Source organism: Spea bombifrons, chromosome 1, assembly GCF_027358695.1.
Source record: "Spea bombifrons isolate aSpeBom1 chromosome 1, aSpeBom1.2.pri, whole genome shotgun sequence".
Classification (NCBI taxonomy): Eukaryota; Metazoa; Chordata; class Amphibia; order Anura; family Pelobatidae; genus Spea; species Spea bombifrons.
The window spans coordinates 119,800,362-119,824,428 of record NC_071087.1 but is presented as its reverse complement, the minus strand read 5'-3'; the positions used below and the strand labels follow the sequence as shown (position 1 = coordinate 119,824,428).

At 37.9% G+C, this 24,067-nt stretch overlaps 1 protein-coding gene across 2 annotated transcripts; it reads left to right on the top strand.

Moving 5' to 3' along the window:
• The first annotated feature begins 3,133 nt into the window (after positions 1–3,133).
• On the top strand, positions 3,134–18,838 carry GNB1L (G protein subunit beta 1 like). Of its 2 annotated transcripts, XM_053471174.1 has the most exons (8): positions 3,149–3,260; positions 3,965–4,137; positions 8,228–8,355; positions 8,839–8,964; positions 11,350–11,506; positions 14,057–14,155; positions 17,059–17,274; positions 18,558–18,838. In XM_053471174.1, exons 3-8 carry the CDS (start codon positions 8,237–8,239, stop codon positions 18,816–18,818), a joined length of 978 nt encoding a protein of 325 aa, XP_053327149.1. In that variant the 5' UTR covers positions 3,149–3,260; positions 3,965–4,137; positions 8,228–8,236; the 3' UTR covers positions 18,819–18,838. The 2 variants fall into 2 exon arrangements, with proteins under 2 accessions (XP_053327157.1, XP_053327149.1); XM_053471182.1 differs by lacking the exon at positions 3,965–4,137 and having other exon boundaries at positions 3,134–3,260.
• Positions 18,839–24,067: the final 5,229 nt, after the last annotated feature.

The window sequence follows — 24,067 nt, the reverse complement described above, 5'->3', positions numbered from 1 at the left end:
GCTGAGTTGTATCCAAAGAACACCATACCTACGGTGACGCATGGGGGTGGAAACATCATGGTTTGGGGCTGTTTTTCTGCAAAGGGACCAGGACGACTGATCCATGTAAAGGAAAGAATGAATGGGGCCATGTATCGTGAGATTTTGAGTGAAAACCTCCTTCCATCAGCAAGGGCATTGAAGATGAAACGTGGCTGGGTCTTTCAGCATGACAATGATCCCAAACACACCGCCCGGGCAAAGCAGGAGTGGCTTCGTAAGAAGCATTTCAAGGTCCTGGAGTGGCCTAGCCAGTCTCCAGATCTCAACCCCATAGAAAACCTTTGGAGGGAGTTGAAAGTCCGTGTTGCATAGCGACAGCCCCAAAACATCACTGCTCTAGAGGAGATCTGCATGGAGGAATGGTCCAAAATACCAGCAACAGTGTGTGAAAACCTTGTGAAGACTTACAGAAAACGTTTGTCATCTCTCGTTGTCAACAAAGGGTATATAACAAAGTATTGATATGAACTTTTGTTATTGACCAAATACTTATTTTCCACCATAATTTGCAAATACATTCTTTAAAAATCAGACAATGTGATTTATGGACTTTGTTGTCTCATTCTGTCTCTCATAGTTGAAGTGTACCTATGGTGAAAATTACAGGCCTCTCATCTTTTTAAGTGGGAGAACTTGCACAATTGGTGGCTGACTAAATACTTTTTTGCCCCACTGTATGTATAAGTGTATGGTGTTTGAGTGGGTGTGTGTACGTTTGTATGTATGTGTAAATGTGTGAGGTTTCGGTGTCTTTTTGAGCCGGTATCCCTCCTTTTGCACTCATTGTCCACTGTGTATCTTAAAAAGCCTTTGCACCAGTACCTTGGAGTATGCACTTCAGGCTTTAAAACAGAAAGATCAGCATCCATACCAAGGGGAAAAAAATCAACTGGAAAAGGAAACATTTCACCATTGAATTATTCTTCAGCTGCAGATCAAGTTAATAATCCACCAACATCTTACTTTTATTTTTTCTCTTTAGTACAGCAGCACGGTTTATAATGTAATCCCATAATAATGTTTATCCTCGTAATAACTAAAAATCATTGTGAATAGTTTCAAGAAATGTCACTAAAAAAATCACATACTCTACAAACCAGAACTGGAAAAACAAGGTTGTTTCCAATTCACACAATTCTGCTTAACTATGTTTAGCTTCTGCCTAAGTTGTAATATTTTGATTGGCATCATATAACATTTTCAGTGTTTCATATATAGACATGTAAGTAGTTTATTTTTTATAAAAAAATTTCTATCATTTCTAGGTACACATGCACAGTTTTTTTAAACAACTCAGCAGGTAGGTTGTTCCAAACATCTTGAAGAACTAGCTACAGTTCTTCTGTGGATTTAGGCTGCCTCAGTTGCGCCTCTCTCTCTTCATGTAATCCCAGACAGACTTGATGATGTTAAGATCAGAGGGGGGCCATACCATCGCTTGTCCTTCTTTACGCTAAAGATAGTTTTTAATGGTTTGGCTGTATGTTTGGGATTGTTGTCTTGATGCAGAAAAAATTTAGGATCAATGAGATGCCTCCTTAATGGTATTGCCTGATGGATAAATATCTGCCTGTACTTCTCAGTATTGAGGAGACCATTAATTCTGACCAAATCCCCAACTATATTTGCAGAAATGCAGCCCTGAACTTGCACGGAACCTCCACCATGCTTCACTGTTGCCTGCAAACACTCATTCTTGTACCACTCTCCAGCCCTTCAGCGAACAAACTGCCTCCTGCTACATATAGCCAAATATTTCAATTTTGACTCATCGGTCCAGAGCACCTGCTGACTGCCATTTTTCTGCACCTCAGTTCCTGTGCTTTCGTGAATAGTTGAGTCGTTTAGGGTATTCTTCTGACCAGGCTTCCCTGGGTCCCACTGTTTTCTGGCAATGCTGAGCTGATGGCACTGCTAGATATCTTCTGATTGCAAAGGGAAGCATGATGTGTGTTTTTATGTCTTTTGCACTAGACATGTGCTAATGGTACAAAAAGAATTCATAGTAACTTTTGTCCACGCCCACTTTCACCCTCACACTCTCTGAATGTTTCCCTACTTTCTCGGCCAACTGCTTCCAAGTCTTGCTGCTCCGCTTCATCTTCTCTCTTTGCATCTCTGCGGACATGACCTCCCAGTGAGACTTGATTAGTATTATGTAAAAGTTTGACAAAATTTTGTTCTGTTTCAACAGCCAGTCTCTGCTTGGTCATTAAGTCCATTTTTTAAGAGTTTGTTATAATCTTTTTTTCTGCATGAATGTAGCCACTGGCGTAACTACAGGGGTCACAGCTCTAGGGGGCCCGGTGCGACCCCTTCTTCCTGTCTCCCTGTGCCGGTTCAAAATAGCTTAGAAAGGGCCCTTACGACTTGGATCGGTGCAGTCCAGGACCCTTTCTAAACTATTTTGAACCGGCATGGGGAGACAGGAACGTATCACGTGACCCCGCCGTGAAACTGAGGCTGCCCACGGTGTGAGCAGCTGGAGGAAAATCTGCAAAAGCGATGAAAGGTAAGCGGTGGCAGGAAGTGTATGTATGTATATATATGTATGTATATATATGTATGTATATATATATATGTGTGTATGGATGTGTACTTGTGTGAGCATGCATGTGTAGTTGTGTGTGTGTAAGTACAGGTGTGGGTTAGTATGGATGTGTAATTGTGTAAGTGGGGTGAGATGGAGTGTGTTAGTATGAGTAAGTGTTGTAATTTGTGTAAGCGTGTTTACATATGTTGGAAGGGGTGAAGACCAGTTGTGTGGGGGCAATGATGGCACAGATTAGCTGTTGAAGTTGGGGGCCCCGTGATTTCTAGTTACGCCCCTGAATGTAGCACTTCATTGAGCGCTGCGAAGAGAAGTGTAAAGTAGACTTATGACACACAAGCACACAGCGTTTGCTGATACTGTGACACCCCGCCACTCCACTGACTGTACCCTTTTTTTATCGTTCCCACCTGCTCCGTTATGCTTCTACAACTATACTCCATGCACCAGGAACAGCCTTTTCGAACACGGACGCCGACTGGGCGGAGTCAGGAAGCTTTTCCCGGCGCATGCGCGCAGCTCAGTTTCGCTACCCGGAGCTACAGCCGCTAGATACCGGAAGGACCGCGCTGGATGACGGAAATAAACAACCGTGTGGCAAGAAAGAAGCACGCCTGCGGAGTAAAGACAGAGACATGGATGTGTGTGTGGCCGCATTGTGTTTTATGTAGGTGCTGCTTGCTGCGTGGTTGCAAGTTTATCAATTTACATTACGCTTGAAGCGTGGCTTTGAGTTTACATCCATAGCCCTGCTTTGTAATCACTTTGGCGGCTCTGTTCATAGTTCCAACGAGTAATAACCCAGCACTGTTTAATTAAAATGGCTTTTTTTAATATGTATAATAAACACGCAGTCGTAAAGTGTGGACTTATTACTGCTTGAAATGGCGTTGAATATAGAGAAACAGAGAAACCCCCTCTAAGATCACTTAGCAGTGCCTTTTTGATCCCATTAAAGTAAGTAGAGTCATTTTGATGAAAAGTTTCTCTTTACCTTAATTACTTATGACTTTTTTCAGGTTGCAGAGTAGTATTTTTTTTCTGTAGCGTGGCAATGAAATACCGTATTGTCCTAATGGTAGTGCAGCTGAATAAGTGATGGGTGGAAAAAACATTTGGTACAGAGAAAATGTAATGGATAGATGGAATCTAGAACTTTACTTAGCACACGTTTACATATGAGTAGTGAGTATGTCCTTAATCTGTTGGAATCAGACCTTTAAATTATTCCTTCCCTATTGATGCATCTTTGGTCATTCAGTAGGTTCGCCATCACCTGCGCCACAATAATTGGATATAATGGTATTTGCCCCGTTGTTTACCATCAAGGCTCAATTTGCCTAGCAAATGGTTATTTCCCATCCTTTACAGAACTGGAGTCTGTTGGAAGCAACGGTGTGATAAAGGTGGGCTGATCTGGTGGAATCTCCTTGCTAATGACAGAGCTTATCAGTGTTCTGCTAAATTGCAAAGTTTTATGGAGCGTGTAAACCTGAATTCAACAGATAAGTAGCTTTTGTTATTATGAGATGCTCCAAACACAGGTATGCTTTTCAAAACATTTCATTCACGTTGGATTCTCACTGGTTTTGTGTATCCAAAAATTCCTCTTACTAATAAAAGCCCAAACCTTTAGAAGAACAAACAGTGTTTGTTTTTAGATGAGCCAAAGCAGTTTCTAAAATGTTTAATATATAGCCTTGTAATATATATAAAAAAGTTTTTATTTAATAAACTGTTCTTTTTTTCATATTGTGCATTGTGTGTGTACATAAGGAGGTCAGTGTTTAATTGGTGTTTCCTGGTGAATGATCTAGTTAGCAAGTAAATGAATACACACATGCTCGTTGCAAAGTATGTTGTGGAAAGACAAACAGGAGCCTGACACGCATGTGTGTACAAAGCTATGGACGTCCAAACATCCATGATTACACTAAAAGAAGCAAAATATAGGTAGAACGCGTGTGTTCCCACAAGGGTGGCATTCTTTTTACTCCCTTGGCTCAAATGCCTTTTAGAGCATGCAGCTTTCATTACCCTGATCATTCTGATTGAGGGTCATAGGAATTGTCCATTAAGTCTCATCATCTCATTTTTTTAAAATGAGAAACAATATTCATATAACTTTATGAATGTTTATCTTTGAATGTTGTTTGTGGGGTCACATGGACTGATCCCAGCATGTTGGTGTGATCAGACTTTTTTTTAAAGCATGCTGGCCTATTCATCTCATTATAGATCAGCTGGCAGCATGCTGAAACCTATATTTTGTTAGTAGCCGTTTGCTTTATAGACTGACCCCCCCCCCCCCGACTAAAGGCAGCAATAGTTTTTCTATAGAGTAGCCGCCAAACATTTTCTGACCAATTAAAAGTATTCTTTATTGTCCGGGGGAACCTGCTCTTTTGGCGCTTGTTAAACATGCTAGACTTCCCCTGCAGTTGAAGATAGTGGCTACTGACCAACTCAACAGCCGTCCTGCAACCCCACTGCGCTGCTGAAAGTCTTTTTTTTTTTTTCTTTCCCCCCCCATGGCTGCTTAAAAAAAAAAAAAAAAAAAAAAAAAAAAAAAATAGGGGGGCTTGGAATGTCACCAAATATGTGATATGTGGTTGGCTCCTGGGTTCCGCTGTATCACAAACATGCTGCAGTTCAGTATTTGATCCCTAAAACCAGCCCATTCATGCAAGGTTCACTGTATGAAAAGGTGCTGCCTCACATCCCGGCGCTCCGCGGTGTGGTCAGGGGGTGCAGCCCTCTGTCAGACCTACGGCAGCGCACAAGTCAATGTGGAAAATTATGACATGAGACTCCTTCATATCCCTATCTTGTATTTTAACATATCTCTGGTCAGATCTTGCCTAGAGTATTGTGTCCATTTCCGTAAACCCTATCTTGGGAGCTATATAGACATTCTAGCGATAGTTCATCATGGAATACTAAAATGATGAATGGTTTCCATGATAAAGACTAATGATTTAAAAATATATAGCTTGGAGAGCAGTAGGGAGAGAGGGGGCTAGGCCAGGAACATCTAAATACATCAATAAAGTCCACAAGGGTAGTGTATTCTAGTAAAGTAGAAATGTTACGAGAAAATTTAATATAAAACAAGAGGGCCAGAATCTGTAATGAACATTTGCTTCATTGAGAAGACGATAGATAAGTGTATCAGTCTTCCAGCAGAAGTGGTAGAGTTTAATAAAGTGATGGAATTTAAACGTTCATAGGATATTCATTTAACAATATTTATTTAACAAAAAATAAAAGTTCCAAGTACGCTTTGAGGTTTTTAAGCAGGAAAAAAGTGGGTGGACTACATGAGCCTAGTGAAATAGCTTTGTGATCCAAGTAGAGATCTGACTGCCATTCTGGGGTCAAGTAGGAATTTTTTTTAGTTTGTTGCAAAATTGGAAAGAGCTACAAACTGGGGTTTTTTGCCTTCTTTGGATCAACAGCAATTAACAGATGTGGGAAAGGCTGAACTTGATGGACGCGTGTCTTTTTTCAGCCTATGTAACTATGTAGCCTAATGGTTCTTAAATGCTATCAAATTCAATACTTCTGTTTCCACTGAGCACAGGGAACCGCAGATTTTAAAATGAGACTTTGGAGGATAAAAGCAAAAGAAATCCGCCTGTATATGCGAATGCATCTTTTTAAACTCACAGCAAATTGAATCAGATTTTGTTGCTAGTGTCCCTTTAATACTTTTGGCTCCCCTATTCTTAAGCCACACGCAATAGCAAACCTATGCTATGGACCTTTCCCATGGTTTCTATAGAAATATTTATATCGCGGATGTTTTCAGTAGACAGAATGTTCTGCAGTGTAAAGAACAGCCAGTTAACTGGTAGCCAAGAGGTACAAATGACAGACAAAAATACTGATTTAAAGAAAAAACTTGCGTTCTGACACATTTAGAGTATAAGAATGATGAATGTTTATGTTAATGCATGGCTTTTACATATTAGAATGATTAATGCTTATGTTAATTTATGACTTTTACATATTGATTAATTGCATTTGTTTTACTGGCTGAAACAGTGCAAGTGGCAATGAGATCCATATGTTCTCTGGCAAACGCTTGAAAAATCATTACAATTAGTTTTCATTTTATTTCTGTAGATCAGTGTTTTTTTGCACAGCATATAGACTGCAAAAATGAAAGAAAAACAAGTCTTAGCTAATTCTTACAGTAAAAGTGGTACGGGCACCGTCTTTATTATTGCCCTTAGTTAATTATATGCTTGAATTGACTGACTTCTGACATTATTGTTCTTAATAAGTATAATATTTATTATTAATAATAGCACTTATTAATTTTATTATTTAAAATACATCCTAAAGTTTTAAATAGCTGAAGACTTTGTGACCAACTCATTGTTATTTATCCAACAGTCATTTCTAAGAAGAATGTATTTTATCTACAGAGTTTAAAGTATCAATGGATATTTTACTTTTATAAACATGGTATTGTAATTTATTGTGGCTGTAGAACACTGTGGTCATTTTTGGGTCCCAAAAGAAGGACACTTTAGAGGTTATATTTCCAGAGATTTTGTGATATTTAGCTGGTACCCATAGCAACCCTAATGTATTCTACTACTGGAATATAGGCTGGGAAAACAAAATCATATAATAATTCTCTATTTTTTTCCTGTATCCCTGAAAAAACCCCATTCTTGTATGTTTATTATTGGTTGTCATCAGACAAAACATACTTAAAGAAGTCAGAGGTTGTTTCTCACTCCAGTGAATGAAGAGAATGAGCACCCAGTTCGTGTTAGTCGCTACGGATTGCAAGCTCTTATAAACAGGACTTGTTGCAGCCACATACATATATATATATGTTGGTTTCTGTAAATTATTTATATTTTCATTATAAACATACAATCAGTGTGAAATGTTTTGTCATTTTACATGAAATAATGTTGCCACCACATGAGTATAGTGGTATAAATTGTGGTTTTATTACTATTTAGTGTAGAAGTGGAATGCATTGATAGCAAGTGTTTTTGTTTCCTAAATGTGATGTCAAGTGAAATGACAGCGTTGGGAATGTTGGAATTACTGACTTACTGACTGGTTCCTCCTGTGGGAATACGCACCGTGCTTTTACTGCAGTTATACCTCCTGATTTTGTTGAGCAGTTGCGCAATGTCTCGTACTGTCTGATGGTTTGGGGTTGGTGTCTCAGCCAAACGCATCTAGTTTGTAGAATTCCCTCCTACACACACACACACACACACACACACACACACACACACACACACACACACACACGCGCAAAAATATCTCACCATTACTTTCCTTGTAGCCGCCTTCTGTTAGCAGGATTCGGCAATTTTTTCTTTTGCTTGTGGGTTAACAAATACTTTGTGATCTGTTCTGAAAATAAATCAACATTCTTAACAATTCATATATCCAAGATGCAGTTCTTAAGCAAGGTATATAGTAGGTGTAGTAGTATTTGTAGGGTGTTTTTTCCCCCCCTTTCAATATGAATACTTCTGCCCACATTAAGATTTTAAAATAGCGCATAATTGAAACTGTAGACAATGCAGAAATGTTTGAAAGCATTGCAATGTTCTTATGATCTACTTGCACTTTAATATATGTTTTTCTCTGTAGATCTAGCTAATGATGGCTCTCCCTCCGCCAGCTCCAAAGTTTGATCTCAGAGGAATAGGTTCAGAAGTAAATTGCTTGCATTTCAGTTGTGTGGCACCCGACCCTTGTCCACCAGTTCTTTTTTCTGGGTGAGTAACCATACTGTTTCCTCCACAGAGATGAAACCTCTAAAGTTATTACACAGACATATAAATGTGAAGTAGGCAAGAATGTACTTCCCAATTTGTTAATGTTTGTTCAAAATCACCATCAATGGTTGATTCTGAAGAAATAGATGTGATGCTACTACTAAAATCCATTAAAACGCAGGAGGACAATAGCATTCATATTTTCCCAAATCACTGTCTTTTATGGTGGGAAAAATATGTCTGTTTTATTTATTCTTTATTATTGTATAATAAAATTTTGTAATAAAATGACAATACTGCCCATATGTATAATTATATTTTTGTAGGTAGTATGACTATAAGAACAAATAGGTTAGCAGGACTGGTAAATCAACGTATATATATTTTATCCGGTTGACCGTTGCAGTGATTTGTTCCATGCAGTTCTGTGTGAATGGACTAAACGGTTATAGTTAGTACTCATTCAATCCTTGCCATTTGCAGGGTGACTAATGGACTGGTCCATGTGTGGAATCTCACTACTCGCAGAACGCTATCCGTACTTGATGGTCACGGTGGAAAATCTGTTTACTGGGTGCAAGCACTTCACAACAAAGACTCACTCCTAAGGTAATCCTGCCACAATAAATATCACAAGGTCATATGTTTGTCTTAGGTTAATCTTTACAGCCATTAAATGGTCATTATATATGTTATGATCAATGTATATTCAGGATTAATCACATGGGAAAAAAGCAAACTTTTAATACGTTTTTGTTATGCATTCACTGGGGAAAAAAGTCCTTTTTAATGCATATTAGGGTCCATTTGCCTTGATTCCAATATATTTACTACATGCAAATAATTGCATTTGTTCTTTTGGTATTGGATTATTTTCCTTCTTCTTCCCTGGAAAGCAGGACACATACTTAAGTTTTCTGGATATGCTCTGTAGCCCTCCCATTGAAATCAGTTCATCTGGCGTATATGTATTCCCATATGTGTTTTACTTAAATCTAGGAGTGGAAGACGTAAACTGGATAAAGGAGAGTGTATCCATGGCTTAACGGTCATCAGATTAACCCCTTCTTGTCCTGTTTTTTTTTTTTTTTTTTATATAACCTAAGGACCAATTTAAAAAAAAAATAATAATAAATAAACATTTTTACCATATCCATGTTAAAGTGTACATCATTTTGTTCAGGAGAAGTGGGGCCTTCTTCTAAAACCATAGAAATACATAAAACATAATTATTAGTGAAAGTAGATTAAAAAAAATCCTACTAAAATAGAAGAAAAGTCAATATAAGCCTGATCCCCCGTGTACAAATTAAGGACGTACCAGTATGTCCTAATGGGCTTCTTGCCACAGGTTTTAAGGACATACCTGTACGTCCTAGGGGGACTTGAAAGGATTGAATGAATAGTACAGTCTGAATAAGCTAACTAATGATTGCTTGCCATCTTCTTTACTGATCCTTCAGGCTGTGCAACACTCTACTTTAGCTTCAACAGCAGTACAACATTCCCCATGGAGTTTTCATGTTTGAAGATCTACTAAAACTTTAAATACAGACATAAATGCAATATGTAACAGCAATACTATAAAAACATTACACCACTATGAGACTGAAGTCATAATGACCTTTCTTGAGGCATTATGTTTCTAATTTTCTTGTTATTCTGCATTTATTATGTCGTACTCAAGCTACAGGAGCCCACATTTTGCTTTCGAGGTAGTGACATTTTGTACTAATATTCAGTTTGAGTGAATCCCTAAATTGTCTATAGGTAGTCGAACTAGTGGAGCATTTTATTGTGTTGGTGAAACTCTGGAACTGCAATTGCCATTATTTCTAAGTAGGTTGTTTGAAGCAATTTCATGGCTCCATGTACCAGATGATAACTGCAGGGCAGAATTGCAATCACAGTGCATCCAATCTTTCATGGAATCATTAAATCTGTTTAATGAAAAACATGGGCTGGATATGTACTTGCAGTTGCCTGTAATTTTACCCTGACAATAAGTAGCAATTTATTACTTTTCTTTGGCAATCTTTTGAACATTATGTTCTGTTCAGAACATTAACTTGAAAGTTTTATTGGTTTTATTGGTTTATATTGATTGCATGATGTGTGGATGTTAAACGGAAAAGCATTAATGTGGTAGCACTAATCTGTGCAAAAGGTTTGGAATCCCAATGCCAAGTGGCAACAGGATAGGCGAAGATTCTAATTTGTCTTTCAACCAAGATTATACCACAGTTATAATGGCGTGTTAGTTAAATGGTCCGTAGGGCAAGAGCAATTACTGCGTATGTACAACAAGATTTCTTTCAAGCGCATTAATTCAGGGGTGAAATCCACTGGTAACATGCTATCCAGGAATTTGGAAAGCAATGACTTTAATAAATGAATCACTAGTGGCTGGATGTTAATGATTTCAATCCCTAAAAGAAGTTATTTAGATGTCTAAAAGCCCTCAATAAAAGTGAAATAAAGCAAACATCACGAGGAAAAATATTACCATGGATAACAGAATCAGATGTTATATATGTATGTATGTGTGTGTATGTATATATATAAATATATATACACATACATACATGTAATATGTTTGATGAAGAAATAAAAGTCTGATTCCTGCCAAATGTTCAATGTTGGTCAGTATTTGCTTTCACATTGTGAAGCTGCATTATGTTATCACATAAAGCAATTGAGAAAGTAGAAATAAAGTATTTTCAAGGTTGTCGACATTATGCAGGGTTTTTTTTCCCCTTTTCCCTGCTATGCATCTTCTTCTTTAATCCCTTTGATTCAATTGATTTAAAATTGGCTTTGTAATAAACATTTGGCTGTAAGATCGTTTGAGCCGGGCCCTCCTTAACTCCTGTTTCTATAAGTCAAATACACACTACTTGTTGTATCCTGTCTACCCGTTGTACAGCTCAGTACTATATTTAATAATAAATAATAATAATAATAATAATAAAACAGCTCCTTCTCTTTTTTTAGTCAAGGCAGAGATCTACAGATTTGCACGTGGAACTTAGCTGAAGGGAGGAATGAAGTGATTGACTCTTTACCTTTGGAGAGTGTCGGATTCTGCAAATGTTCCTTAGTAAAAACTGAACCCATTCTTTTGGCTATGCCAGGGAGAGAGAACTCTGAGGTAGGAAATGTCCTTATTGAAAAAAGAAAAAAAAAATGTTATTTCAATATTCTACCTTTCTGAAGGTTCCAAGGCCATAAATACTTAAGAAGGGTTAGCATGCATTTTTGGTTATAACCTCTTAAAGTGATTTAATTGCTTTAAATAATTGTTTATACCTGTAATTTCTAAGTTAATGATTTGGCAGGGTCCGATATGTAATGCTGCCGTGGCAGTACATAAATGTAGGCACAGGCTCCCCAAAGTCTAGAACACTCCAAAAATAATGAACCAATGTTTTTTCTTGAACAGAAAACAGTGTGAGAGGCAAAATTTCAAGCCTGCCCACATCAAGAACTAAATAGCTGTCTACACCCAACTGCTTACCCTGTAAAAATGAATTAAAATGTCAATTAATGTCAGCACTAATGATGGGTTTAATAGCACTGCAAATTGCATGCATGGCTCCAAGTTTTTTATGCGGTAGTATCCGGGAAGAACCAAAGGCTGTGACCTAGTTTTGTTCCTATTGAAGTGATCGTCACATATATCTTTCAATTCAATAGAAAGAAGACGTTACAGTTGATTTTATATCCCGCAGCGTGCGGCTCGTTTGATGTAAGACTGCACCGGGCACACTGTAGAATTTTTGAGATCACAATAAGGAATTCATAATTTATCTAAAGTAATGTGTAGTGTTACACTGTGGATTGTCAACCTAACACTGTAAATATTGCCATCTGGTACCACCTCTGCCATCACAAATCCTCATTTAACACTTCCTAATTCCAAGATACGCCTTGGGTCTCAGGAAATCTTTATGCTTGGCTGTCGCCCAGTACATGATTAATTTTATCTGCTAGGAGCCTTATCCCAAGTTACGTGATATGGGCAGGCATTTATTTGTTTGTGGCTGCGTTTACGAGTTACACACCGTTCTCTTATTATGTGGCCAATTCTATTTAAAATAAAAATTACATTCATTTGAAAAGGGTGTGTGCCTGGTTTTAGCCTCGTATCGCCACCCAGGTACAGTGGTAGCCTCTGGCAAACTAGAAATCTTTTTTTTCAGTTTCCTTTGTTTAAGGTTCGCTAACCTCAATGTTAAAATATGAAATTATTAATGTTAAGATACAATACTTGGGCTTCTGTTTTTTTCTTTAAAGAGAGGTCGTATTTTTTTAATAAATATATTAAATATTGTTTATTTGAAGTAGAGTAAAGGTTCCTTATTTCCAAACTCAAACTTGCTTTTTTTCTGTGAATTTTGCTTGTTTCATCTCTTTCTGATCATTTCATTTTTTAATCTCTAGATTGTAAGCTCATTAGCAGTCATCCTCACCCGTCGTTTCTGTATGTCATCTTGTTATGTCATATACTAAATGTTAAGTCCTGTCTACCCTTTGTACAGCGCTGTGGAATATGACGGTGCTCTAAAAAACAATAAATAATAAGAATAAGACATGCTGCGTGTGACATAACTACCATGTGTTCATTACCGCGCTCGTGAAGGGGGCCAGCTATTGTACTAAATTGCATCTGCAGAAAGTGATCCCATTGATTTCAATGAGAACGCTTTCTTGTCAGTCATTGGTTGCATGAAATTTGGAGAGCTGCAGCTCTGTAGCGTAAATGGCTCCCCCAAACACACACAAGCGAAGATTCCCTTTAGTGTTTTCCGACAGGGATACAAAGAGTTCCTGGCCTTTTGCAGCCCCAAGGACTGGAGTTTTTAACCACTGCCGTATACTGTTACTCTTCATACAGCACTGAGTGAACTGAAATATCACCGCTTTCTTTGTTAAAAGAGTTTAAAAAAAAAAAATAAAAAAAAATGTTATAATGGTAAATTAGATGATTGTATGTAGCAGAACAGATTATGTGGTTGTCAGTATGTTAGGGCAGAGTTACCGTTCACAGGGTCCTATTTTGGTAATATATACTGTTTTACAAGGTTGTATGTGATTATATGGATTGTATGTAGGATTATATGTAAAATATAAAAAATATCTTGTGCATCGGTCTCAGAAATTGTCAAAATATGCTGTTTACTATTACTTAAAGGTAACCTATGTTTTGGCAAACGTTTAGGTTGATGTACTCAGCAGATATAGAATATTCATGTTTGTCGGAATCCCTCACTTGTCTCTCACAACTGCTCAAACATTTTTTGTTTGCTTACCGATATCCTATAAGAAGCAGTGGATGCTGACGCTCACCAAAGTATCCGTCGCTGAGCTGCGGGGAAAGTCAGCTACAACATTGGCAGCCTATCTCTAAAAACATCCTGGTTTTTCGATATCGTATGACTCTGCCAATAATCACAGCTTTAAAATTGTGTAAAATGTATTTGTTACTCTCTTTGCATAGGGACGTGGGAGTTTCCATGCACCAGTCTTATTTCTTCTATAGAAATAAACAGTACTTTTTAAGATAATATGAGAAGCCGTACATATTTACAGTATATTGTATTGTCTAATGTTTCAGTATTCTTTTTGTTCTCAGGGTACAAATTAAGATTTCCCAGCTTTTTATTGAAGCAAAACCAGTGACCTTGCTTCCTCTTCACAGGTTCAAGTTTTGGATCTGCTATCTAAGAAGATTGTCTGTTCAATGAACCCTAAAGGAGATAACAGATGGGGCATGGCTATGTGCATGAAATTATGGCAGGTAAACAATGCAGCCTTCTAGTCTTTATTGTGACAGCACTAGACATTGCTAAATATTGCTCTTGAATGATGAGGTTTTCTTGTCTACATGGGACTTACATAAACCTTTGCAAAGTCATCGTACAGCTGCAATAAGCCTCTGTGGGAGCATTTCAACACCGGCGTTGTTGCACAAAAACATCTGTATGTTAGAAATAATGCTAAATACAGATATTATTACGCATGCTGAAGAAGCAACACAAATACATGATAGTTTAAGAATAGGTTGGGAAAATAGGTACTCATCTTTGAGTTGTATACAGTGGAAAAATAGGCTTTATCTCATTTTTACCTCCTCCCCATTCCCTAGGTTTTTAGTTGAGGTGTGTTCAACCAGGTGGGGGGTTTCCAGACACAACCCTGATTTCTCTGGTAGGTTCGCCAAAGGTTTAATAGGGTTCTGGGGTGATCTGCCCTAAAATCAAAGGGGTTGTTAGTAAGTTAAAGCAGATATATGTAGGATGCTGGGCACATGAACAACAGAAATAACTGGGGTGGGTGGTAAAAATGAGCATGGAGACATAACAATGGATACTCCAAAAATGTAAGTCAGTAGGCTCCATATGACCTGTTTAAAGACATGAAGCCATTATTTTTTGATACCGAGGAGAGAACAGATTGCAGACTTCCTTCCAAACAATGTGCTCAGTATCCTGTTTCTGGCAATGTTTAATTAGAATATTTTTGTATAATATTTAACGGCTACTGCTCACCGTCCGTAAACACCATTTCGTAGGTTTAAGTATACTGCAATGTAACATGTATTTTTGGTGCGTGGCTTGGCTCAGCCCAGCTCATTAAGCATGTTGGTCCTTTGGCCCTTCCTTATGTTACAGGCAAGTCCAGCTTTGCTCTGTCTTGCATGCGTTGTGGATTATGGCTTGTTAGAAATAAGTTTTCTTCTGCTCTATACAGAGATATCTATATGTGAGAACACGATATAAAACTGAAAAATGTTGAGCTCATATCTAGTGGGCTATGAATATCAGAGGAGTTCATGTATCTTGATATTAGATGCTGGGCGTCTGATTTATTAAGTAACGTAATTGCTTAGATAAGGAATTTACCTGTGAATAATTGCAGCTTTTTAATCACAAACAGGAAAGTGCATGATGTTTTGAAAATGTGCTGTTGAAAGCTTTATGACCTCCAGGTATTTTGTATAAGCAGGTTAGGTAGCATTAAGGAGGGGTAGAAATTAACATAACCTGTGAATACAATTAAAAAAATGTACAGTGGATATTCACAATCATGTTTTTCTAGTTAACAATGAGAAAAATAGCTAAATGAGTGGAGTTTGCTGGTTATTTAGTCTACCAGGCTTCAAGCACCGCTGGGTGTACTGCTCATGCACCGTCTTTACAGGTTTGTGCACTCCCGTTGCTTCTAGCATCAAGATGTGTGGCTGTTCTCTGCCAGCTCCCATCCAATATAATGGTCCGTTACTACGCTAAACGGACTAATGTACCAACAAACCAAGCCACTCTGCAGATACACATAGAGACACTAAGAAAAACTGGACTTTAGTTATTGTTATCTTTTACTTATGTAGAGGCAAAGAGGGCCCTGCTTGCACGCTTACAATCTAAAGGGGATTAAAAGGACTGGCAAAAATGTACATGATTGTTCCTTTAATCAAAGTCTTTGAAGGATTATGGAGGCCCATGAGCCTGATACGAATCCCTCTGCCTCCTGTAGTTTCTGTATATTCTGCTGTAGCATTCCATTGCTTTAATGGGGTGTATAAGATATCGGGCAGAACACGGTAAAAAGCACGGCAACGATCATAGAATGTACGATAGCCAAACAAGTAATTGTGCACCCAAGCTGGAATCTTCTCCAAGTGTGAATTCTAAGGCTAGAGTGTTAGAAAGGGGGCTACATTTGGGCAGGGAGCCTGGCCTTTGTGGCTCAGGTCCTCCCCTTAACTTTAACTACATTTTTGATGGAAAAAAATCTCAGTGTCTGGGCGCTCTCTCCTGTGTTATGTGTGTGAAAAAATACAAATGCATCATGATTTCTCAGTCACTGTTTTGTGCTGTTTATTTTTGTTACTGTTTGAATGGTTTGGAATGTAATGCATTTCAGGGTGAAAAGCATTAGCAGGTTAGAAGAAAGGTAATAACCTTCGTTTTCACTGACTGCGCCTGAGGATTAATGAGTAGACTGTACATACTGCTTGACAGGGCTGCAGCCACGTCTGAGGTTTTAAACTTCACATTTCCCTCAGGATTTTAATTGTGACTTGACCAGTTCCTGCCGAACTGGTTACTATAATTCTTTCCGCTAAGATGATGAATCCTTTTCTCTAGAAAGTGACACACTATCCACTGAAGTTCCATCTCCTCAGAGTTATTTCAGAGGCTAAAATGGATGAGGTGTCTGGTCAGAATGTCATGCCCTTTGACATGTGACATCATTAATCAAATTATCCCTCTGATTGGTTACAGTACTGGCCAGACTTCATATTAACCTTTCTTTCTCTTTTCTTTAAGCAGACAATCTTTACAAAAAGTTCAGTGCTTACATTTGGTAACTGCACAAAATACCACTTCTGTTGTGTACCGTATAGTTTATTTGTTCCAGGTTCAAATCTTTACTCATAACTAAACTATTTCTTCTGTGAAATGATCATTTGATTTCCTTTCGTAGATCGAGAGCAAGCATTCAGTTGTCAGATTAAATAAATGTGAGGCATTGCACGATCAACAATGTTTAACACTTAAATTTAAAAGTTTGTTTTTTGAACTCGCCTAACATTTGATTTTTAGGATCAAAGATGTTTTTGTTGCAACTTTGTATAGCTTTGTTGTAACTTTGTATAGCTTTGTTGTGAATGTTTTTGTGTCTCTGTTTTTTTTACAGCCTGAGTCAGGGTCCAGTCCATTGCTTCTTGTTGGATATGAAGATGGCTCTGTGGCCCTCTGGCATGTGATGGAACACAAATTGTTAAGCAGGCTCACATGCCATAAGGAGCCTGTTATGAGCCTTGACTTTGACTGCAAACAGGGCAGAGGGGTTTCCGGATCCTCTGATAAAATACTAAATGTCTGGAGCCTTGACGAACAGCAGAACCTTAAGGTGAGTACCATCCTTTCTCATCTACCCATACTACGTTTTACTAGCTGTCTCACGGCTTAAAAAAATGGTTTTGTTAGTAGCCCTTAGCCAATTAATCACTAGCTAGCTTGCAAGGCTGGGGCCCATGCAGAGTCCTTTGAAAAGTCTGACGTGACTGCTTTTCTGCTTGTTTCTTTTTACTCTCAATTTGACACTTGGAAGCCAAGGCCTGTGGATGCTGGAAACTCCCAAAAGAATATTAAGTTGCCACACTGATGTCTTAAAAGATAGCATCCATTAAGTTATTTTGTATGGTTTAATAATGTTTTGTTTTTCTTCATTATTAGAAGACTGTACGTTTTTGGATCTTATTTATATGTTCTTAACTGCTTATTTAATTAAAAGTCTCAATATTTTTGGTGTAAATACAGAAAGGCTTTCTCCAATAAAAAAACCAAGACACAAACATAATGATTAAATTGCACGACGTTGTAAGGCACTCATGAAATCTGATCTCTTCCATGAGCCTTATCTCAATGTATTTTTATTAATGGTCTTCAAGGAGCATTAATAAAATAAATAAATGTCCCCTCTAAAAAATGATAGCTGTAGTGAGCAACATTAGGTTTTCTTTCCCACTCTCTCAGTAATAACTCAAACCAGATGTGGGAATATTACATTCCAGCTACCTGAGCTAATGACATCACATGAAAAGCCACGCTTTGGCGCGTTATTTTTACGTGTCGGGAACCATGTGTTTTCTGCATTGCTGGGTCGTACTGAAGTGCTGAATGTGTGCCAAATAACACTTGAGAAAACTAATCAAAATAATTAGACTAAAATGAAAAACTCTTAAGCAGGTTCATGTTGCTCATATAACAAGCATGGCACTTTAGGACTAGACTTCCAGAGCAAAAATGCAATAAAATATTATTATCTTTTATTCAAGGGTTGTTCAGACTTAGACAAACCATTGCGTGAGTGAAAGAGGGCCTGCTCGCAAGCTTATAATTTGTAAATCAATAACTGGTATATTTCAAATATATCTAGGTTTTCTTAATACATTGTGACTTTGTTTTTGTATTCTAATATCTGAAAACGGTGACACCTGCCAAGGTTATGAACCAAAGAAAATATGTTGACATTGGAAACAAATTGACATGAAAAGGAAATGTCAACTGCATCTAAACTTGGAGATAAACATCAAACATAAATCAGCAACACCTAATGCACCTTAACCATTTGTATGTGTATGGTATTCTTTCAGTATATCAGGTTAAGTGTAATTATTGTGGTTTTTTTAGGATTACAAATCACAAGTGCTGATCAATCCAGGAATTGCTGATATTGTTCTAAGGTTGGACAGGAAGATTTTAGCTACAGCTGGCTGGGACCATCGTATTCGAATATTTGGATGGAAGAAAATGAAGCCTTTAGCAGTGTTACAGCACCACACTGCAACAGTGCACTGTGTGACTTTTTCAGATCACATTAAGCCTGAAGACAGACTGTTGGCTGCTGGCTCAAAAGACCACCGCATCAGCTTATGGTCAATATATCCGTAAATAAAAAACATAAACAACAATGCCCTGAAAATATTTTTTTTCCGCTTTAAAACTACCTATATTTAAGTATGATGTTTCTCTTAGATAAAACATGAGCTGCATTATCCAGCATGTTAAGCAGATACCTCTTAGTAAATGTGTTATTTTATGAGTGCTCTTTTTTTATTGGTACAATCTCAGTACCTGATTTTGTGCCATAACAATTAAGCATTCACTGAAAAAAATATAAATGAGGCAAAATTTGACATGATTATTTCTAGTAAAATATTTAGATATTTATCAGTGCTATGAATTGTGTCTGTTGTATTTAAAAATAAAAAGTGTTAAATTCAGAGTAGGGGGCATAACACTTTGAGTTTCAAAACTAGACAAGAAACATTTTTCCCTATAAAAACAGCCAGCCTGAGACTCTGGCTTCAGTTTAGCATTGTGTTATAGTTGTGTAATAACTATTGTTTTAGTATATACAAAATGTCATTTAACCCCTTAAGGATAAGAGGTTGTCCTTAAACCCATTAATGACATTGTGAAGGGGTTAAGTGAAAATAGAACTCCCTAAATACTCAACAATGAGGTATAGGCTAACATTGAGATAAAAATCGAAGTAATGTCCATCTTCAATCTAGGATATTTTATGTCCATCTTCTTCATCTTCTCAAACGTTTGCATACCATGGCAGAAATTGTGAAATGTTGGCATTGATTTTGAAAATATGACTGATCATCCAACAAACTGTACCGTATTTGCTCGATTATAAGACGACCCCCCAAATCTTAATATTAATTTAGGAAAAAAAGAAAAAGCCTGAATATAAGACGACCCTATAGGAAAAAAGTTTTACCAGTAAATGTTAATTCATTTAAACTATTTTTTTTAATAAAAGCTATGATTGAGAAAATATTTTGGTTTTATTTCCTTCTATTTTCCAACCTGCCCCCCAGTTATGCACATCTGCCCCAGAAATGCCTTATACCCCCTATATGCCACTGTGCCCCATGATATGCCTTTTAACCCTCTAAATGCCACTGTGCCCCATGATTTGCCTTTTAACCCTATATGCCACTGTGCCCCATGATATGCCTTTTAACCCTATATGCCACTCTGGCACTTAGAGGGTTAAAAGGCATATTATGGGGAAGAGTGGCATATAGGGAGGTTTAAGGCATTTCAGGAGGCAGAGTGGCGTATAGAGGGTTAAAAAAGCATTTCTGGAGGCAGAGTGGCATTAAGGGGGTTAAAAGGCATTTCACAGTGCACCCTGCCTCCAGAAATGCCTTATGCCCCCCATTTAACACTCCCCCCCGCCCCACTTACCGGTACTTCTGAGTCTCCTGTCATGTAGCTGGGGCAGCGTGTAGACTCACGCTGCAGCCGGAGGGAGGCGTGGCTAACAGCGAGGGTTGTCTGCGTGCATCGCGCAGACATTCCCCGGCTGTCAGAGATCAGAGTTCCCCGTGCCGGTGCCGCATGCTCACACTGTTTGGTAGGCCTCATTTTACACATTTGTGTTATTTGAGCCTGGGACTAGCTTAGCGTACCAGCGTTTTTCTTTTCTCTGATTTTCAATTCAAACATATTATACTATGATTATATTTTTCATACTTTATTATTACTCTTGGTAGCATAATAATTATAATAATAATCTCGATAAAAGATCTTTTACTTTTGGTCCACAGGAAGCAATAAAATATGACCCATCACATTTTCGATTAAGGTATTTATAAGCATGACTGAGAGATGATCTGCTCGGCGATAGGATGCATCTCCTCTGGGTTTATGGACAAGACAGATCTCATTTCATCAATACATTACTAAAATCAACCTACTGTTTTGTCTTCTCATGGTGGTCTCCTCTGAACATTTCCAGGACTTTGCATATGGTATCCGTGAACAAAAAAATACTTGATGCATAATTTGGCTTTGATAAAAGGAGTCATAAATCATTTAAATGCAGAGAAATATGACTTCGTTTCAATTCAGCTCCCTTAAAGAGAATGATAAGGAGCTTTCAGGATCAAAGTTTTTGTCCAACATCTGCATGTGTAGTGTAAGTCAACATTTAAACATTCGGTGAGGTCAGATCCTCCTGTTCTTGTGTACCTTCAACATATGATATCCTTTTTTCCTTACAGGCTACATATTTGAGACAGTATTCTTTCCAAGACCAATAAAGAGGTAATATAGGGCCTTGGAATCCATGAGTGAAACTTTAATTTGCGTGTTAAACTCCAGTTCTTTGGGCAAACTGCCAATCAAACGGCATGCAGTTCCCAGACCAGATGGCAACATCAACATGTCTCTGTGAACTGCAAGATTGCCGAGCTACTGCGAAGGGGAGTAAATTTGCTTCCAAAACATTTTGGCTGGCCTTGCTCTGTTTATAAATGTTATCACTATTTAATTAAATAGTCTTGCTGGATGTGTTTTTATTTAGGATTCTGTTGAATTCATCTTTTGAACACCATCATTTCCACTGCGTGGGGGTTACTGGTAGAAAATTGACAAATTTCCTTATTAGCCTTCACTTTTTCTGGACTTTGTAGGGATATGGCCACATATCTGTCTTACTTTATGGATTAGCGGACATGACTGTAAAACTCTATTCCCAAAATAATTATACCAGGGCCCGTGAGGAGTCTGAATCAGGGGCCAGTGAACAGAGAGAGAGAGAGAGAGAGAGAGGTCTAAAATGGTGGCAGCCCTTGGGCCACTTTAATAGGATCCAATTATTCTGGGGCTTAAATATAAGTGCCCAGCTTTCCTCTCCTGATGTCTATAAATGAAATTGTGTAAACGTAATAAGTGTGTAAAATCACTCTGCTACCTAAAACTGTCATAGGTGCCAATGATCTTGCTTGTGGTGTCATTTGGCCTAGAACAGCATTGAATTAGATCAGCTTAGTATTCAACTCCGTTAACTTTGTGCATGCTATCCAAAGCGTTTTTCAGACGGAAACAGAGATTTACATTGAAGTAAAGTCGTACACAAAAGTCAACTCTCAACAATCCAGAAGAAGCAACTGCTTCTCAGATGCTTGGTTATGTAAAATAACTTCCTATTTGGATGATCAAACATGTCCCAAACCAAAACCGACAAAATACACAAAAATGAATATATTTTTGCATGTTTATTATCTACTAAAATATGTAAAGCGTGTAACTAAAAAAAACATACTAATGCTGTGAATTAAAAAGAAAACGACCCACAAAAGCCATTATAAATAACAATGTGTATGGCGAAACTAGCAGATAACTCCCAACACCTAAAATCAGGAAAGACACTTCAGTTTTGGAGGTTGTGGTTCAATGGCAAGAAGCAGGGATTCACAAAGATGTTATGTATACACATTATTGTGGCTTTCTAGAGTTGTAGAACACCCATGCTCACCAAACATTCTGAGCTCTAGAAAAACAGGGTCATGGGGAAAAACAGAGACTGCCTCTTCTAAACATGCATATATTGGAGGAACGCTAGAAAACGAAGGGTCCCATGAAAGCCAATTAAATAAATGCAGTTTTAAAGCTGAACTTGGCTGTAACGTTCAACTTGACTTTTACAGGATTTGTCAAATTTAAGCTGATGATTTCTACCAGGAAATAGATACCTACTTAGGGTAAGTGGCAGCCATATTTTGCAAAACAATGGCAAATGCTTCCCACAGAAAGAAATGGGACAATAGAATATATTCCTGAAAAAAAGTACGTTACCAGTAAATCTCTCACTTGGGAGCATGAAAAATGTTTTTCTCACTCCACCAGAGAACTGCTTATAGATACAGAGGTGCGTCATAAACATTTGTATTTAGCCATACAAAATTGTCGTTTGTATTCTTTGGTTGTCTAACCCTAGCCACACCTGGTTTACTTTCAGAAAAATGGCTATTGTCCCTTGTCTATTCCCAGATGATCATTTTTTTCCTGTTGGTTTTGATGGCATGCAGACTTGGCATCACACTAAATAGAGACATTGAATTCCGCCTGCATTATCTCCAGAGTGCATCTGTTTTGAAGTATCTTTCCCTAGCTTACAGGAAAGGGAATTGAAGTAAAGATGTATTTTATGTTTTGTTGAAATGAAACAAATGTGTGAGACAGTGCTGAGAAAAAGGCAAAGTCTCCGTACTGCGGCAGCTTGTCTCCCCTCTTGCTCAGAGCGTTAGTTTTCAACAGGTAATAATGAGGTGTCTTTGGAAAAGAGAAAAGAGCCATCACAAACAGCTAGTGCAATTGTGAATGTATGGTTTTGGGGTTTGTTTTAATAATTGCACTTAGACCAAGCCATTTTGGCACTAATTTGTATTGTTATTTATGTTGTTAATATATTAAAAATGATACTGACTATAATATCTTGCAAACAAGTATGAACGTGGAAATTCTTATGTAAATATTTAATATGTGATATTGTGGAGAGTCAAGTTGCCATAATGGCTATTATTTTGAGTAAACATATATATTTCTGCCCTGTAGTATGTGACATATATAAAGTCAATTGCATTCATCCAGTAGAGCTTTTGTGAGGTCAGGCACTGATGTTGGACGAGAAGGCAGGGCTCGCAATCTCCGTCCCAGTTCGATGGGGTTTAGGTCAGGGCTCTGTGCTGGCCAATTAACTTCCTCCACACTGAAGGGGACATACCTTTTGGACAATGCTATGCTTCCAAGTTCACTGGAACAGTTTGGAGAAGGCCCTTTTCTATTCCAGCATGTCTGTGCCCCAGCGCACAAAGCAAGGTCCATAAAGACATGGTTGGATGAGTTTAGTGTGGAAGAACTTATTCTGAAATAACTATATAGCATGGAAAATAAGTATATTTTATTAAAACTCTCAGTGCCCTGTTGTGATTTATGCTACATTATGTTGCTCTGTACAATAGGGTAACAAAGCAAATTGGTATGCAATGTTGTACAAATGTAAAGGAGGTACCAGGGCGTAAACAGTTATTTCCCACTGTGATTTATCAGCTGTAGGGCAGATGTCTGTATATAACATCTGATGAAGAAACTACTGCTAATGTACAAGTGGTCTTTTTTTGGCAGAAGGGCATTGTGCAATAAACCATGTATCCTGTAGAGGGCGCCTTCATGTCATTCAGCAGCAAAGCCAAGATATTAACCTTTTGGCTGCTTTAAGAGTAAGAAACTAAATGTCTTCCAGGTAGATACATTGCTGTAGATACTGTATATGTACAGCGTATCCCTTTTTTAGGCCTGGATTTAGCCTAAATATATATATATATATATCTATATTT

Excerpts from the sequence above, each read along its gene's own strand:
- GNB1L (XM_053471182.1), top strand. The coding sequence starts at position 8,237 with ATGATGGCTCTCCCTCCGCCAGCTCCAAAGTTTGATCTCAGAGGAATA. Across the intron at positions 8,356-8,838 it reads CCACCAGTTCTTTTTTCTGG|GGTGACTAATGGACTGGTCC; the intron begins GTGAGTAACCAT and ends TGCCATTTGCAG. Across the intron at positions 11,507-14,056 it reads CAGGGAGAGAGAACTCTGAG|GTTCAAGTTTTGGATCTGCT; the intron begins GTAGGAAATGTC and ends TCCTCTTCACAG.